This window comes from Pelodiscus sinensis, chromosome 1 (genome assembly GCF_049634645.1).
Source record: "Pelodiscus sinensis isolate JC-2024 chromosome 1, ASM4963464v1, whole genome shotgun sequence".
In the NCBI taxonomy this organism is placed as follows: Eukaryota; Metazoa; Chordata; order Testudines; family Trionychidae; genus Pelodiscus; species Pelodiscus sinensis.
In genome coordinates, this window is record NC_134711.1 from 19,566,416 (window position 1) to 19,584,836 (window position 18,421).

Here is an 18,421-nt window from a genome sequence, read left to right on the forward strand (position 1 = left end):
CCAGGCAAAGCGCCCAGGGACTTGCTCAGGCTCGGGGCCCTTGTGCGCGGCGCTGCCCCCGGCTCCACGCCCCGCCCTGGGATGCACCCTCCTGCCCCGCGCGTGCTGCCCCCGCAGCTGGCGGGCCCCTGCCTGCCGGGCGGGCTGAGGGAGGGAAGGAGGCAGCGCAGGGGAGGGGGAGCAGGCAGAGGGGATGTTGTTAAACAGGCTCTTACCGTAAGAGGGAGTTGGGACCCAGAGCTTTCCAGTTAATCACACAACAAACTTAGATCATCGCAATAAAAAGCCGCGCGGCGCGCTCAGCCTCCTCTAGTGACCGGCTGGGCGCTGGGATCCTTCCACGAGCCTCCTCTTGTCCCTGCGAGCTGCTGGGGCAGCCCAGCGGCACCATGTGGGCCAAGGAACTCCTGCCGGCCCTGCTGCTCCATCTGATGCTGCTGCTTCCCATCACCATCCCCTTGGCAGGTTAGTTTCCCCCCTTTTCGCTTCCCCAGCGATCTCTCTTCCCGCTCTCTCTTTTCGGCATCCGTTTCTTTTCCCTTTCCCCGTGTAGTATGGTGGGTGGATATGTGCACTATTTACAAACCTTTGGGAAAGGATACAGACAAAGTCGAAAAATCTCCACCCACAGCATCCTTACCTCAGTAAAAACAAACACACCTACCTACTCCCTGCCAGATGGCTGCAGAGCGCCAACAAACCAAGTGTCACTGTGAGTTGAACAACCCTTCTGCTCTGGCAGATTGCACCGGAGGAGGGAGAAGGAATCTTATCCTTTCTCCTGGGGGATAATTTCTGAACATCAGGGATCTCAAATATATTATCTGTGCCAATGATTTTTTCATTCTGTTTGTGTGCTTCTGTGTACATGCTTTTCACAAACAGCGTGCATTTTGTGGGTTAGCTCTGGGCTTCTGATCTACCGTTACCTTCTCACTCAGCCCCTCGTTGAGGGGTGGCTCAAGGCTGACAGGGAGCTGGATGAACTAAAAATGGCACAGGGTATTTTATCCTTGTTTCTTGGAAATCTCAGCTGTTAGGGTAAGAGGAAACATCTGTACTTTATTGCACTGTAATAGATTAAATAATTGTGAGATGACAATGAACATCTAAAACATCTGACAGTATGTGGTGTGGAGTCTCTGTCCAAATAGCAGGCATGTCTCTGTGTGCATATTCATCAACAGGAATAAGCTATTTCTAAGTCTCAATTCATTCTAATTTCATGTGTGTCTCTGTTGGGTCCCTGATGAAATCGTGGTGTGAAAGGTGCAAGGAGTGAACAGTATTAAGTAATCAACTCTTGGAAGCTGTCTAGTTGAATTTATTTCCTGAAGTGCTCCATTTGATAGAGAAGACAGACTGGCTGTGCATTCCTATTGGTTCTTTGTCGAGGCACTCCAGGAAAAATGTTTTACAGAGATTTCCACAAACCTTTCCCTTCCTTCCTTTTCTTTCCTACAGCAGTGAAGGACACACTGCTAGACAGACAGAAAGAAAAGATAACATGCAGCTCCTGGAGAAGGTCTACCAGCAATGGGCAATATACCTGCAGAAAGCAGGAGAGAAGATAAACAATGCAGGGGTCCAGCACACACACACACAGATCATGGAGTTGTGGGACACGTTTGGAAGGCATAATGTGCAAATAGTACTTTGTAGACTGCACTTTCACTGTACTGGCTTGGAAGAAGCAACTGCAGTTTCCTCAAGAATTGTGGTGGTTAAGCAGAGTTGAGAAAGGGAGCCCCCTGCCTATATACAGATAATCACAAGAACTATCTGGCTGCCCAGATTTTGAGATCTTGGGATATATCTCCAGGAAGCATCCAATTTATTCTTAAATACAAGGAGAGACAATGAGTTGCACAGTACTTTGAAATAACATTATTTTGTATTTAGAACATGCAAGCCACAAATATATTGACAGTAACATCTTTAATTAATCCTGTCATATACTTCTAAGATACGAGCCTAATTCTGCAAGGTGCTGAATATTTTATGAAAAGTGAAGTATGCCTTCATCTCCTGTTGATTTCAGTGTTCTGGTATATGCCCATTTCAGTACATTTTTGTGTTATTTTCATCCTGAATGTGCCTCCTTGTTTTCATGCCCTTGAGCTGCAAACTTTTAGAAAAAATGATGACCTTTCCATTTCTCAGCAACACTTCTCCGATTTCACCCAACATTCTAATTTCCTCTGCCATCACTTTAAATTTTTCTTCTATCCTATTGGGCAAAAAAGATGAGTCTTGCCACTAACTACCATTGGACAGCTCAGAGCCTTGACTCTGTTTGTCCTGCTTTTTTATTCCTATTTTCATCACAGCGTGAGTTTGATCAAAAATGCCAAACTTTAAAAATTCCCACAAAAACAATATACATTAGAGAAAATGGTGTCATTAACCTATACAAATATATTTTTTCATATGCTAAAATTTCTCCTTGAATAATTTCCCCATTGATATTATTTATTTTATTTTATTTTATTTTATTTTATTTTATTTTATTTTATTTAAGTGGCCCTGTACACACTGAAAAATATTATATAAATGCCATAAGAAATGAAGCTATTTGACCCGTGTATTAGAACTTAGAGACAGAAGACTGACTTCTTATATTTTCAGATCCATCTCTCTGCTAATGTAAAAATGTCCCAATTCTGTTGATGATAAATGAATCTATGACGTTTATTTTTTTACTTTGTATTAATTGTATTATGGTAGTACCTACAGGCCCCTACCAAGGTTTAGTGGCTGAATGTATTAGGTTCTGCATGGATGTAATCTTTGACTTACAGCACTGAGAAGTAGCAATATGTCAATAGACACAGGGAAAGATAGAAAGGGAAGAATGCATTAATGGGAACATATATTGATGTGTTGATGTGAACCAACTATGTCCATTGTGAGAGGTCTTATTTTTTATTGATATATAAATAATAAAATAAGAATAGATGAACGAGATAAACATGTAAAGTTCTTCTTACTAGCTAGCTATTACCCATTGGTAATATTCTGTAGGTACCTATCACTTACACTGAGCAACTAGTCTGTAAGCTAATAACTTTCCTCAGGAAGGTTTTTTTCATGATATTCAGGCCTACTTAGATATTCTTAATGACTTCCAAATATTCCCAGTCAGTATATTTTTTTATTCTGTTAAAAACAGACTGCTTAGCCCAATAAAAGCCATGTAACTAAAATGACTGATATTTTTATGAGCCAGGAATGCACATCAGCACATGACGAAGAGGGAATGAAAGATTTATAAAAAGGTATCAAATTTTCACATGAAGAAGTCTCGTCTCTACAATTTTTCTTAAAACCAAGTTTTACAGCATTTTCTGTTGGTCACATGGGATGAAAAGAATATGAAGGGCAGGTATTATTTTTAACAAAAAATGCTTTATACAAATATTCATAGTAATAGGAGTGTTGTGACTTGCATAAATGTGTGCATTTTACATGTCTAATGTGATTTATTTTCCTCACTCCCTAGTTGTAAATAATCATCATATTATATGCCATTAGCAATGCAAAATGGTACTCTGCCAGTTTGACGACTGTATTCCTTCTGATTAAGAGACTCCATTAAGTGCAGAGTGCCAATGGCTGCTTGTTTTGCTCTCCTATGCAGCATAGCATTTACCCTTCTTAGCAGATTTTCTGTTTTCATTAATACTGTTTTTGTGAGCAACATAACCAGAGAAAAATAGAATAGAAAATCTTGAAATTAGGATGTTGCATAAAAACTAGAAAAATGTACTCTGAAGTCAAAGAAAGAAAAGCCTCTTAGTAGAAAAGCTTATCTCTCATTAAGATAATACTTTAACTGAGGCCAGAGTTGGGAGGGAAATGGGTATTCTTTTTTACAGGGGATGACATCTTTCCTCAGAGTGCTTTTTTGCTGAGTATTACATGCAGTTTATGTCCTTTTAAACCTTATGAAGGAGAGGAAGGATGGCTCTCTAGGGATGATATAGGACTGGAAATCAGGAGATCTCGGCCTATCCTGCCATGGTTGGATGGCAGTCAATTCAACTGCACTCAACCTGGGCCCTGCAGAGGAATTTTACAATTTAGTATGTTAGGGTAGGTTTAGAGACTTGTACTTGTCCCCCAGCATCCATGTTGAGGGCCACCCTGCAGTAGCAACATCAAGAGGACCAACATAACTAGCATTCCTCCTGTGTTACTCAAGAACACATTACAATGGCAGCTTTACCATCTTCTAAATGGGAGCCATACAAATTGTCTGCAGACCCATATGCAAGTCTTCTAGAAAGCATGGAAATGAAAGGGATGGGTCACATTTCCTCTTTTCACCCCCACCAGTGCTAGTGTGGAGCCGTGGCTCTGCTGTCCAACCTCTCTGTGGCTGCCCAGTATGCAGGGATACTAGGATGGTGGAGGTGGGAGTCCTTGCACTTTTCCCCATTGCCTTGCATACCCAGCAACCATCAAGCTCCTTTTGCAGCAGGTTGTACATAACACACTGTTGGAGGTGAAAGAGACATCAGATACTTTCAAGTGTGTTACTTTTGCAGTGGACAGTAGCTTGAAATGGTGGGGATTTATTTCTGTGGTTAATCCAGCATTTTGAAGGACTACAGACCTCTAAAGCAAAGGTTCATTTTATAGCCAGATGTTAGATCCATCAGGTCAGAGTACACACACCTCAAAGCAGTCAGTTCTTCTGCTCTGTCCCAGCATCATACTGAGCAGATACCTTTTCCTGGAATTAGAAGGCCTGTCATTATATATGTTTGACTTTAGAACACATTGTAGGCTGTTACCATTATCTTCCATCTTCTGGGCTTTGGTGCTGTGTACAGATGAGTTGTGAAGACAGGATTTACTAAAGTTGAGAGTCAGGTTTCTAATAAAAGGTTAACCCTGGATCCTGCTCCTGGCATGCCTGTTGTAGGAAGGAGTCACTGTTAAAATAAACAGTATCAATGAAGCAATGAACAGTGAACAAAGAAAACAACCTCTCTCCTTTCTCCCACCTTCTTGACAACTGTCCTCAAAAGCAACTGTAAGGCACAAATAAAAGGATACGTGTTTAGTTATTTTTTCCAGATTGTTGTTACAGAAGCAACCAAGCATTTTCAGCAACTTTTTTTACAACGAGAAAACTTTTGAAAGTTAAGATTACGAAGTGCTATTCGGTATTGCCTTCAAGTAGCATTTTGAAGGAAGCACTTAACTGTGACAAGCTAGAGATCCATATGGCCAGCCTTGTTTTACTTAGGGCACGTCTAGACTGCCTGCGGCTTTTGAAAGAAGATATGCAAATTTGATGCAAATTTGCATGTCTTCTTCCGCGCCTGTTTTCGGAAGAGTTTTTTGGGGAAAAAAAGCAGTCTAAATGCGTTTTGTGGAAAAAACCCACCCTTTTTTGAAAGGACTCTTCTTCCTAAAAAAATGTCTTGAGTTTGGGCAAACTCTTTTTTCATCAAGATGGGTGTCCTAAAGAACTAATTTCACTGAACCTGATTTAGCATTTTTTTAGTGCCTTCCCCCTTTGGCACATTGCAGAACTCTATGCAACTTCTGTTTGTGCTGATCATTTATGCCCCAAATCAGGAGTCATGGGCAGTTATTCATTTAATCCCTATACGCAAAGCTTTGGGACATCTCTAGTGCTGAAGCAATCCTAATGGGAAGATACTTAAATATATTCTACCAAAAGGGATGAAGAAAAGGTATGTATTATACTTTCTCTGTTGATATGGATCTGCCAAAAACTGTGGCTTTCATCCAAAACTGAAAACAATCCTGAATTTAGTAGTCCAGGCATGACCTCCTCAAACTATGTTTGCTATTGTGTTGCTCACAGAAATTATTATGTTGATCACAAAAGTGTTTGATGGCATTTTTAAAAACTTTTGATTCTACATAATCTTTAACATCTTTGATTTTATAATTGTGCCCATGTTGTTAACCCAGTTGGCAGGTGTCAGAATTCTTTCATTAATGCCTAATTTTGCTGTCTGGTCAGATTTAACTTTTACCTTCTATATACATTTGCGGTGGTGATGCTGAAATCTGTATCAATATTTGATATATCCAGGACGTATAATATACTAGTAGATTCTAGTTCATTAAAAACTTAATTGAATTCCTTAAGACTATCCTTTTTCATCCTGTTTTGAAGACTAGCTCTACCCCCATTTGATTATCTGTATTTGCAGACTGCTCTTCAGGGCAAGTATGGTTCTCATCTTGCTTTGTTTCAAACTCTAGTGGCTGCTATCTTTTCTTATATATATGCCAGTGTTGCTTTGCTACATATGCTCATTTTGTGTGCTTTATCCAACATGCATAATTTTGATTTTAATAGTGTGCTATCACTGTATATACTGAACTCAGCTCCAGTGTCTATTTGCAGTCTCTATGGTCATTATTTCCTTTGTCAGGAAACGTCTGTTTCTTCATCATCACTATTCAGCTTTCTCCTTCAGCTGTGTATTTGTTAACATGTTTTGCTTTTGTATTTCTTTTTGCAGTTTGGAGTGAGTATGGCATTCTCTTGCAGAATGATCTCTCCTTTGGTTGATTTTCACATGTATTCCTAACACACATAATCTTTGCTATTTGTTCATTCTGCCTCTGTGCCTCAGTAAATATTTTTAATTAGATGCAGTTCAGTCCTTTCTTTGCTTGCTTGCTCAGTTCATTTGGAAAGCACATTTTACATTAGCACTGTACTTAGTAGCTGTTCTTTGCAAAGTTAAGTGCTTTTCTTAATCTTACTTTGAACAGGTTATCGGTTATACTACAAGTAATTTGCTCTCTAATTAGTCTGTTACCTGTTCAGCCAGGTGACTTAGTTTGATTACTTGTGTCACTGATCACTATCATCAGTAATCATGAGTGGAATCACTTGGCAGCCTGTGCCTTGTGTTGAGAATATCTTTCCCAAGTGATATTCTTGTGTGAAGCAACATGTTCTTGACATTTTTGAGTGCCTTTCTCTACTAATTTGTTATTTGTGGAAATGCCTTGTGGCTCTCCAGAGCCTATGGCCTTGGCAGATATAGCAGTGTGGAGGTGCTTACCCTATGTATCTTCTCTTCTTTACAACTTGGAAGAGATAAAGTCATAAGAATTAGAAGCACTTTGAGTTCAAGTAGACTATATTAGAACCCTAATGTTATAGAAACATCAGGGGATCTCTGAAAACTCAGTAAAATTGGAGATTAGACTAAATGGAACAGCTGAAGAGCTTTAGTTCTACTTCACAAGTCTGAAGTTACTCTATGCTGTGTATTGTATGGATGTGTTTATAGTAAAAAAAAAGGTGGATTTTTAATAAAGATATAGCTATTTTATTGCAGGCTTATCTTCATGTAGATGGTCCAGGTAATCTGTAGGTTCTCCTCTGCCTCCTGGGATTACCTTCACAAACTACACTGAAGTAAAACTACTGCTATGTTGAGATTGCCTTGTTTATGCCTGGATTTCACAACAAGATACAGTAGATATCTTGTTTAACAAATGAATAATCAAGAACAAACAAAAACTCAACATCTTGTTCACTAGTGAGGAAAAGCTGTAGAAGTCTGAAGCTATGCCATTCTAGCAGGTGTGGATGGGGACAAATTAGGGTTTGTCCTGTTTTCTGGAGATGCATCAGGGGTCACCCTTCATCATTTACTGAATATTGCTCAGAATCTGAGGGGTCTTAATCTAACAGAGAACATTTACTGAAAATTGTTTAAGATGATGCAATATATCTGTTTTATTATTTTTAAAGTAACAGTTCATGCTGTTGTTCAACTATTTCTGTGGGGGAGGGTTATTACTAGAATTATAAGTATTTATGGTTAAAATTTATCTCTGGTATAGCTCTCTTGGCTCAAATGGAATTACACAAAGGATTAATTTGACTCTTTCCTCTTGTATTGCAATCTTGGCCACAGAATGTAGTTGCTTCAGATCTAAAGTAAATCAGGTTGTTGAAAATTGCTAAATGCAGGATCAAACTCTTAATCTTCTTTGGGCAACTGTTCATTAAAAAGGAAAAAAAAACCACAAAGACAACCCTATGTCCCATTACTTTCAGGCTGAGCTCAGCTACTTCAGTTTTTTATCTAGCTCTCTTATTCTAGCTAGTGACAGTTTAAGAACCCATTATCATAAGGATTTATGATAATGACACTTATCAGTGCATAGGAAATGTTATCAGCAGAAACTGCAAAGAAATACTTTGATATAACTGAATAGATTCTCACCTTAATTTGTCAAAGAACTCTTGGCTTAGGGAGGCTCTATAAAACTAATTCAGCAGTAATAAAGAAATCCCGTAAGAGTTTTCAGCATTTTAAAACCTTTGTTTAAAAGAATCTCTTTACTGTGGTAGTCCTGGAACATGAGATTGAAATGTGTGTTGTGGAACATTGATTTTGCCATATGTATTGTGGAAAAGACAACTTCAAAGATGCTTGGTTTTACATATTAAAGGAAAATGGGTACCAGTGATGTGCTGTTGATATTTTAACAAGGGGCTCTCCATAATTTTCTCCTCTTAGCATGTGATTAGTTCTGTGTCCACTGAATACAGGAGCTGCAGAAAAAAAGTGAGAAACTAGGGAATCTATTAATATTTTCATTTTAAACAAAATTTTTTTTTCACATAACAACAAGCTAGGAGCGTAATCAGCACCATTGTAAAAGGAGTCTCTATTAACCAGCCCCTTATGGGCAATTATTACAATTTGTCCTTGAAAAATAAATGAATACATGTTGCTCTATCCTATTTTTCAGCTTTTACAGTTTGGAGTGAGGGGAAGAGGCGAGGGGAAGATTTTGTAGGGATTTGTTACAGGGGTGATATCCTCTCTCTGAAAATTCTATTTTTAATAGCTGAAGCTTGCTGCAATCTGATCTAAGAGCAAGAAGAAAACCGAATGAACCCAACCCTCTTCAAACTATTTTGAGAAGCTCACGTGATAAGTTATCTCTTGGATGGTTTTTTGCCTTCCTCTGTAGCATGGGGCACAGATCACAGCTGGAGGATTCTCTGCATCTTGGGGTCTTTAAACTATTTGAAGGCTTCAATATCTGAGATATAGGTGAGAGGATTATTCCAGGAGTGAATGGGTGAGATTCTGTGGCCTGTGTTGTGCAGGGGGGTGGACTGGATGATCATAGTGGTCCCTTCTGACCTTAAAGTCTATGAGTCTATGATTGAGCTGTGTCCAGTGAAAGAGATCACAGCCTTCCATATAACGAGTTGGTGGAATTTTAATCTGGAGATTCTGGAAACTCTCCTGTAGTCTGTTCTGAGACTTGAGGCCTGATTCTCTGCTGCCCTGCTTCTTGTGCAGTTATCATTGCAAAAGGAATGTAAAACAATACCATTCTGACCTGGTAGCATTTTAAACTCATTTTGCACTCTGCAAAGATAACGACACATGGTACAAGGTAATGAAGAATCAGGCTTGTGGTTTGTATTTGCAAAAAGTAACAGGCTGTGGTGAACCTCTTTTGTAACTTAATTGCTACGCAACATCTTTTTTGTTTTTCAACATGCATTGATGCAACTTGTAGACAGGAGAGCAAAAAGATTATGAAAGGAGAAATAGGAAACTAAAGCATGAAAAATTAGGTGTACTCTGTACTCTGAGCACTGACTCTTGACTAGTTTTGTAAACTAGTATTTTATGCAATTGTTTATCGGAAATTACCTTCTGTATTTTTAATAAATCTCTGTGTTTGAGTGAATACAGATTAATGACTTCAAGAGACATGTTTTTCCTTGCTACTGTGGGGGCTGATGTGGTTTTGGTTCTTAATAAACTTTACATATTGTCTACTGAAATAATTATCTTCACTGCTCTCCCTAACAGCCTGTTTTTTTATCTTATTTGGTTTTTCCACAGAGGGCAAAGGGAAAAGGAGAAATGCTCTTCATGACTTCAAAAAGACAGGAGAGACTATGCTAATTAGGTCAGACCTATCACTAGTGAGAAAAACCAAGCTGTTAAACACTACAGAGCAATGTGCCAAGAGATGCAGCAGGAATAAAAGTTTTTCATTCCCTTGCAAGTAAGTTATTACATCTCTGATATTTTTGTTTCATTAGAAAAGTGACCCATATACTACACTTTAGCCAAGCACGTCACTTGCATTTACATCAGTGAGACTACCACTATGGATAGAGGGCAGTGTATAAACCAGGGATGGGCAATAATTTTTAATGGGGGAACCACTCCAAAAATTTGATAAGTGGTGAAGGGCCATACTCTTCTCCGATATTAATGGAGGAGATATAGGGTCTGGGAAGGAGGTTGGGTATAGAAAGGAGCTAAAGATAGGGGATTGTGGTACAGGAATGACATGGGGTCTGGGAGGAATTCTGGGAGGAAGTCTGGGTGAAGGAAGGCATGGTGGGACAGGGGATTGAAGTGGTGGAGGGGATACAGGGTCTGGGCAGGAGTATGGGTGCAGGAGAGGATGCTGATCTGGAGGATGGGTGTAGGTCCTGGGAGAATGTTGTGAGCTTGAGCAGGGATGCTGGAGGGGTGCAGAGTGTTTGGATTGTGATCTAGGATAGGAGGGGGTTGCAGCTGGGGGCAGAAGATTGGGGTGTAGGTATACAGGGTCTGGTTGGGGGTATGAATGCAGGAGTGGAGAGATTACAGAAGATTTGTGACCTGGGGTAAGGAGTGGGGATGTGGGAGGGGTTGTGGTGCCAGGTGCAGGTTCAGGCTGGGAAGCATTTACAATAGATGGTTCCCGGCCAGCTGCTTGAGTCATGTGAATATGTACACATCACGCACCCCGTAGGGACTCTCCATATGCTGTCTGTGCCTCATAGTTCAGGTTTCTAGTCAATGGGAGCTGCAACATTCTACTGGGGACTGGGACACCACATGAAGTGTCCCCCCTCCCGACCATGTAATGCACAGAAGTGAACATGGTCCCCGCAGCTGGCATCTCTGAGCGATGTGCAAGGGCATGGCAGCAGAGAGCCTACCTGAAGCTCCCGCTGGGCCGCAGGATGGTGGTGTGATGGATCTGTTAGTTTGGCAAGCTGTATCTGTCCCATGGGCTATATTTTGTCCACTCCTGGTACAGACTAATGTTTGTGTTTTGACAGCTTTGATATTACACTTTGGGGACAGAGATTTTCTGGTCTTCTCCAATCCTTAAACTGAAATTGAAGTAGTTCTGATTACTTTTCCAGTTCTTTCTTTCTTTCTTTCTTTCTTTCTTTCTTTCTTTCTTTCTTTCTTTCTTTCTTTCTTTCTTTCTTTCTTTCTTTCTTTCTTTCTTTCTTTCTTTCTTTCTTTCTTTCTTTCTTTCTTTCTTTCTTTCTTTCTTTCTTTCTTTCTTTCGGTGTGTCTAGACTACATGCCTCCTTCGACGGAGGCATGTAGATTAGCCAGATCGGAAGAGGGAAATGAAGCCGCGATTAAAATAATCGCGGCTTCATTTAAATTTAAATGGCTGCCCCGATCTGCCGATCAGCTGTTTGTCGGCAGATCGGGGGAGTCTGGACGCGATGCCCCGACAAAGAAGCCTTTCTTCATCGACACAGGTAAACCTGGTTTCACGAGGCTTACCTGTGTCGATGAAGAAAGGCTTCTTTGTCGGGGCATCGCGTCCAGACTCCCCCGATCTGCCGACAAACAGCTGATCGGCAGATCGGGGCAGCCATTTAAATTTAAATGAAGCCGCGATTATTTTAATCGCGGCTTCATTTCCCTCTTCCGATCTGGCTAATCTACATGCCTCCGTCGAAGGAGGCATGTAGTCTAGACACACCCTTTCTTTCTTTCTTTCTTTCTTTCTTTCTTTCTTTCTTTCTTTCTTTCTTTCTTTCTTTCTTTCTTTCTTTCTTTCTTTCTTTCTTTCTTTCTTTCTTTCTTTCTTTCTTTCTTTCTTTCTTTCTTTCTTTCTTTCTTTCTTTCTTAGTTTTCCCCATTTTCTACATTGCTTATAAAATGGCTATTTTTATACATTACAGCTGCAGTGATGCAGCACCACTTTAAGCCACATCCTTTGCATATTACTCCTGTTGATTTCAATGGGAATTCCACACATGGAACATGGTTGAATGGCTAAAGATCATTGTTATGTTCCTAGAATCTCTGATACAATGTGATCAAACATTTTTGGGCTGAATAATAATTACATAATGGAGACTGTGAGCTTTAGGCTATGTCTACATTGCAGAGCTTTTCTGGGATATCGGAGGTATCCTGGAAAAGCTATGCTGCATTCAAGGACGCGTCTGCTTTTTTGGAACAATTTCCGAAAAAGCGGATGTGTTCTGTCGGCATCCATGTATTCCTCATTGTATGAGGAATAAGGGATGTTCCGAAAAAGGAGGTTTTTCCAAAATTTGGCCCTGTGTAGACAGGCCAAATTTCGGAAAAGCCTCTTCCGAAAAAAAAGGGGAAAAATTTGCGGTTTGCAATTTGCATATTTTTTTCTGATATTACACTGCAGTCTAAACATAGCCATAACTATCCCAAGGTGCCTGCTGGCACCACTCTTTTATATTTGGCTCCATTAGGTCTGATTCCCCAACTGCCTTGCCCTTTGTGTACACTTGTGAAAAAGAAGTACAAGGTGGATGTTAAGAATGGTAGGTAGCATACTGCACCCATCTGACTCACTTTTCATATGGTGTTAATGACTGTGGACTTAATCTCATTCCCACTGCAGTAATAGTTATAACTTGCATTGTCTTTACTGCTAGTTGACTCGGATCATACATAAGGTTCAAAACAGCATGGGATCATGCCTGGTAAGTTGAGGTGTAAGTGTACAGGAAAGGGCTCACAGTAAAATTACTTAGGTTTCATAATATAAACATTATTTCTGAACTCTGCCAGACTTTGAACAAAGCTAAATTCCTACATCTGCTCAGAGAAATTGCTTCAAGCTTTCACTAGTGGCTGCTCTGGCTGTTGTTTCATGAAAAGTAGGTTAATACATGTGAGTTATTTTAATCCATTATGAAAAATAATCTAAAATTGCTCATATTTTTTCATTTACTTTCTCATTTGTGAAGGATTGCCCCCCAGGACTGTGGCCATTGCATTTATTCAGGAGCAAACTCTTTCCTCTGTGCATAGCCTGAGTAAAAAGGCTGTATAGTGCGGAGATATACAAGGACTTGGGCACAGTGGGAGGATCTCGAATCTAGTTGGCAGAGTGGCAATAATGTTCCACTACTGATTTTTACTTGCTTCATGAGTTAGAATGAATGACAAATCTGCCTCATCATGGATCCACAGGCACTATATCTGCTGTTTCCCTAGGCTGCTACCAAACTCCCATCCCACAGTGTCAGATTTCCATCATGTGCAGCTCCATGCACTATGGGAAGATGCACAGCTCTTGCCTAGGATACCAGAAAAAAGCCTTCTTAAACAACATTAAATGAACTGATTTCTTGTAACCAGACTCCTCTAATGGTATGTCTTAGTTTTGGCTGTAAGACAATTGTTATAACAAAAATTAGCACTAAACACTAACACAAAGGCAGGATAAGCCACATGGGGTGACAAGATTTCTTCCATGCCATTTTGCTTGTGTGTGACAATCAGAAAATGAAACTGATGGTAAATATAAGATGAAACTGACAAGTCAAGCTATGAGACTAATTTACTTTTGGTCCAGTGTCTGCCAATAATAAAAATAAAAATAATATAATTAATAATGATTTGGGGAAGTGTAATGATCCCATATATGTGGTCAAGACAAGATTGTTAGAAATCTTTTTGTGGAGAGAAAAAAGCTAGAGTGGAAGATATCCATGATGGAGCTGGAGGATGGACTCAAAGAAATGGTTGTAAATGATGCATTCAGTGTAGGGAAGAAGGAAATGAGAATAGATTTAGAGGTCAACAGGAGACAATGGTTTATATTTGTGAGAAAAGAGGAGACCAGATATGGCATCATTTGGAGAACTGGGCAGAAGAGAGGCTGAAGAACGGGTAGAAGGATGAAGGTTTGCAATTTGGAGAGGTGGGAGATCAAAGAACAGGTAAAATGATTAGAGACAGGATGAGAAACTTTGTTGATAGTGATGGGGAAAAAGATGAAAGGGAGGGAGGTTGCAAATTATCATGTAATTTTTTTTCATTGTAAAAGGCAATAAAATCTTGCAAAGAGACAGAGGTGTGTGACACTAGGAAATGCGGGATTTTAGGAATGAGTCAAAGATTTTTAAAATGTCTATTAACAAGGCTGCAGAAATAGTGAGAATCAGTAAAACTGGAGAAATTGGGCTAATTTGGGAAGGAATAAAGCAGAATTAAAGGAGGAGTGGGCAGCTCTGTAGCGTAGGAAGTCTAGAGTTGGTCATGAGATACTCAGTAATGCTGCACCAGAGCAGAGTGGAGAAAGTAGATGATGGAGAAGAGAGTGGATGTGGTTAGAGGGACATACTTTGTGGTGTTGCAAGATGGGGCAAAGAAATCAAGACTGGAATGGAGTGAAACAACAGCAAACAACAGGGATGGGAGGAGAGGGAATTATCATAATTGCAATTATTAAAAATAATTTTCATGATTCCACTTTGAACTCCCATTTATCTCTAAGCAACATGGATGAAATGCTTGCATGCCTCATAGGGATGTAGTAAGTTTCGCTTAATCTTGGAGATCCAGGGGTAGAAGATTTCTTACAGATGCAAGGTATTGTCATTATTTTCTTGCTTATTCACTACATTCATCTCCAGTGTCAATCTACTGAATTTAAGTCAACTGAGTTGTATCTGATTACATGAGGAATGAATTTGGCCCATGTGGTTCAATACAGTATATCCCCCTCCTTATAACAAAAGGGAATGCCATATTTAGAAAAGAGCGTAACTGGGGCTTAATGTACTGCCTGACTTATTTTTTTAAAATAAGAGATGTTTTAATGACAAGTCAAATCTGAAATTAATGCAAGCAATAAGCAACAAAACTGATATTTAATGCTACAACCACAACCACTTAATTTATTTGTTTTTTTTATGCATGTCAGTACAGTTGTGGTTTTGAATACCAATTTGGTCTGCTTCTATGCCTTTCCCAGTAAAAAATAGATCTATTGTCATAGTCTGCTCGCTGGTATGCCATCTATCATTGCTCTAACCATGTAGGATTCCTTTCCTCATTGAAATTTTCTCTTTCAGAGCCTTTGCTTTTGACAGAGCTACAAAACGATGCCATTGGTTCTCTTTCAACAGCATGACGAATGGAGTGAGGAAGAAGCAGGACCATGCGTTTGATCTATATGAAAAGAAAGGTAACTGATTTATTCTCCTAACACAGTGCTACAGAGAAGGGAGTCAGCAAATGACATTTATAACTGTTTCTTGCCTAAGGGAAGGATGGTTTGTGGAGCTGATCTGTTGTGCCTTAAAACTATGTTTACAAGATGCCCTTTATCTTTGCTGAGATACACAACACAGTGATGGATTGTACATATAAGAGCCTCAGTTGTGTGACCTTTGGTATTTGTGTACCAGATTATGTGCTGGTTTCTACTGCTGCTTACTTTACTACTTAAGGGTCTAATCTAATGAGTTTGTTGATGTCAGTGTGAGTTGAGAGTACTCACTTGTATTTTTGGTAAATGAAACATTTCATTTATTTTTCAGTAGCATTTTGAATAGAGTTTAGGATTAGATACAGGTTGGACTTCTCCGGTCCAACACCCGCAGGATCTGCCCCTCCATCCAGCTTGGCTCAGCTACAGCCCTGCTGCTACAGGGCTTAGGCTTGGCACTGGTCCACTTCTACCAGCTGGCTGGGGCTTTCTGGGAATGGAGCTCCCCTGCCGCTGCTGCCCTGCTTCTGTCTTGCCTGGTTGGGACTTTCCAGGGATGGGGCTCCGTCGGTGCCCTGCTTCTATCCCATCCACCTGGGGCTTTCCAGGGTTGGGCTCAGTAGCTGCCTTGCTGGGTCAGAACTCCATGAGTGCCCCACTGCTGTCACAGCCGACTGGGCCTTCCTATGGTCAGGACTCCGTGGCTGCCCTGCTGTGCTGTGCCCAGTTGGGATCCCCCAAGACAGGGCTCATTAGTCCTGATGGTGGGGCTCCCTACTGCTGGACTCCCGACCAGCTTGCATTCCAGGGCGCTGGGGCTCTCTGGTCTAGCAACAGAGTCCCGGATTTAGGTGGCTCAACCTATATTTTGAAAAAACCCCACTTTTTTGGTGAAAAAGCTAAAAATTATGATATGACATTGTAATTTTTTAAAGCTTTTGCACAAAAAGCTGCACAACTTTATTGAAAAACAAAACAAAAAAAGCTTTTCTGAAAAAAGGCTACTTTTGACATAAATCCTTTTTATTCAAAAAATGTCGATCAGGTGTAATTTTCAACAAGACTTTCCTCTAGGATCTTATTTTCCCTCTGTTTTCTTCCAACAGACTACATTAGAAACTGTATTATTGGTAAAGGTGCAAACTACAAGGGAACAATGTCTGTTACAAAAAGTGGCATCCAGTGTCAGGCATGGAATTCTATGATACCCCATGAGCACAGGTAAGTGTAGTCTGAACATAAGAAAGGCAGACTCTGTTGGAACTCTGCTAATAGTCTAGACATTATGGAATACAAATGTGTATGATGAAGAGTAGCTTCTGTTTCATTTTTAATTTTACAAATGAGTAAAGGGCCTTTGACCCTCCTCCTCTTCCAGAATTTCAGGCATTTCACCCTGCAGTCTTTGACATGACTTGATTCAGAAATTTTAGGTATTTTCTAGTTGGGACTTTTTCAGTTAGCAACATATATTTAAAATAAAGGATTTGGGGGACAGATGGTAGACCAGATTCTAAGTTCAGTTTTGCCATGGAGTAACTGAGTAACTCCACTGAATTCTGTAATCTATGTATGACCTAATTAATATCTCAGCTCAAATAAAATATGATCTAATGCAGCAAGATTTCTTCTGCCAATGCCCCCAAGTTCATTATCTTTTATATATTCAAATTTTAATATCAATATTACTTTTAAGAATCATAAATAACCCAAGGTAGGGTGATGGTGTATATTTCAGAAACAGCATTTGAGGGGTGGCTACTGAGTGCTTCTGGCTGCTGATGGGTAGTGCTGGATGTGTTGCTGATTCATTGTGCTTTAATTCTGTTATCTCCATGTACACTCAGTCTTTGGCTTTAACATTTAGACTCCATGTCCACTCAGTCTTTGGCTCTCTAATAAGACTTCCACCAACTGTGACAATTAGTACTAATCAAAGGGTGTTTGGTGTTGCTATATGGCGACACAGCCAACTATTTATATTTATATTACCAAAGACCTATCCTGACATTGCTCTTTACCAGCCCTAGGTATATATCAGTGACCTACAGGTGAAAGGATCTGGTTTGCATAGAATATTGTAAAATATCCTCTTTGTATTCAGGTAATCCCAGGGTAATGGTACATTTGCTAGGAACTTTCCAGTGATTTGATTCCAAAAATTATTCTTTGACTTTTCACAGAACCTCATTTTTTTTCACTGCAAATGGGAATAAAACAAGAATTCGAGCTGGGAAGCAGATTCTGGAAGCTTAAAAAATGGCTCAAATATCACTCCAGATTACAAAAGAACTGGAACCCAAACTCCAATTTTTTTCTAGGTTTAATCATTTCAGACAAATAGCACATCTTCTTCCTAATTTCTGAGTACCCTTTGTTATTGCCAATATACATCTCAGGACATGACCATCTCTGGTACATCACACTTAGTATTACAGTCGTAGTTGGATTTGTCCAGTGCCCCAATTCTCACTGATGGGGACCTTCAAACAAGGATGATCTACCTGAACTGAGAATACAAAATCTAAGGGAAATATCTGCTACCTGTACTCAGGTTGCATAGCACTTTATCATGCAAGTTGTCCCATTGGAATAGATCTAGAGATGTCTATATATTTACTGAACACAATAGAAATTTAGTGGATTAAATTACTGTTAAATGACCTCATTTATGTGTTGAATCTTCATTACATTACCTTAACTCTGTCTGTGGGGGAAGGGGAGGAAGGACACAAGAATTTGATACGTTTTAACTGTACATGAATATAGTAAGATTTACAATAAAGTTTGCATGCTCTTATACTGTAATGATTGTCATTTTAAAACTAGCTTTTTGCCTTCGAGCTATCGGGGTAAAGACCTTCAGGAAAACTACTGTCGGAATCCCCGAGGGGAAGAAGGAGGGCCTTGGTGTTTCACAAGCAATCCAGAGATACGCCATGAAGTCTGTGACATTCCTCTCTGTTCAGAAGGTAACATGACACAATTGATACCATAGAAAAGTCTCTTGTGCCCTGGAATCAAGTGTATAACTCTCATTAGCTATTAGTATTTACCTATGGGCTTTAAACAAAGAACAATCAATTCTTAGTAAGAATGACCTATTTAGCAAGTGGTGTTTGACTAATGATGT

The 18,421-nt window shown here is 39.8% G+C and overlaps 1 protein-coding gene across 3 annotated transcripts in view; it reads left to right on the forward strand.

Annotated features, from left to right (window-relative positions):
- Positions 1-207: 207 nt before the first annotated feature.
- Positions 208-18,421, forward strand: part of HGF (hepatocyte growth factor) — a 63,647-nt gene continuing 45,433 nt past the window's right edge. For 2 of the 3 annotated variants that reach the window (XR_012903269.1, XM_075926385.1), the window contains exons 1-5: positions 208-465; positions 9,894-10,059; positions 15,152-15,264; positions 16,395-16,509; positions 18,118-18,260. Coding sequence is in view for 2 of the 3 variants with exons in the window: in XM_075926385.1 (XP_075782500.1) it covers positions 390-465; positions 9,894-10,059; positions 15,152-15,264; positions 16,395-16,509; positions 18,118-18,260 (613 nt within the window). In the remaining variant the exon portion in view is untranslated. The remainder of the gene's footprint in view (positions 466-9,893; positions 10,060-15,151; positions 15,265-16,394; positions 16,510-18,117; positions 18,261-18,421) is intronic. The other variant, XM_075926398.1, reaches the window with a different exon arrangement.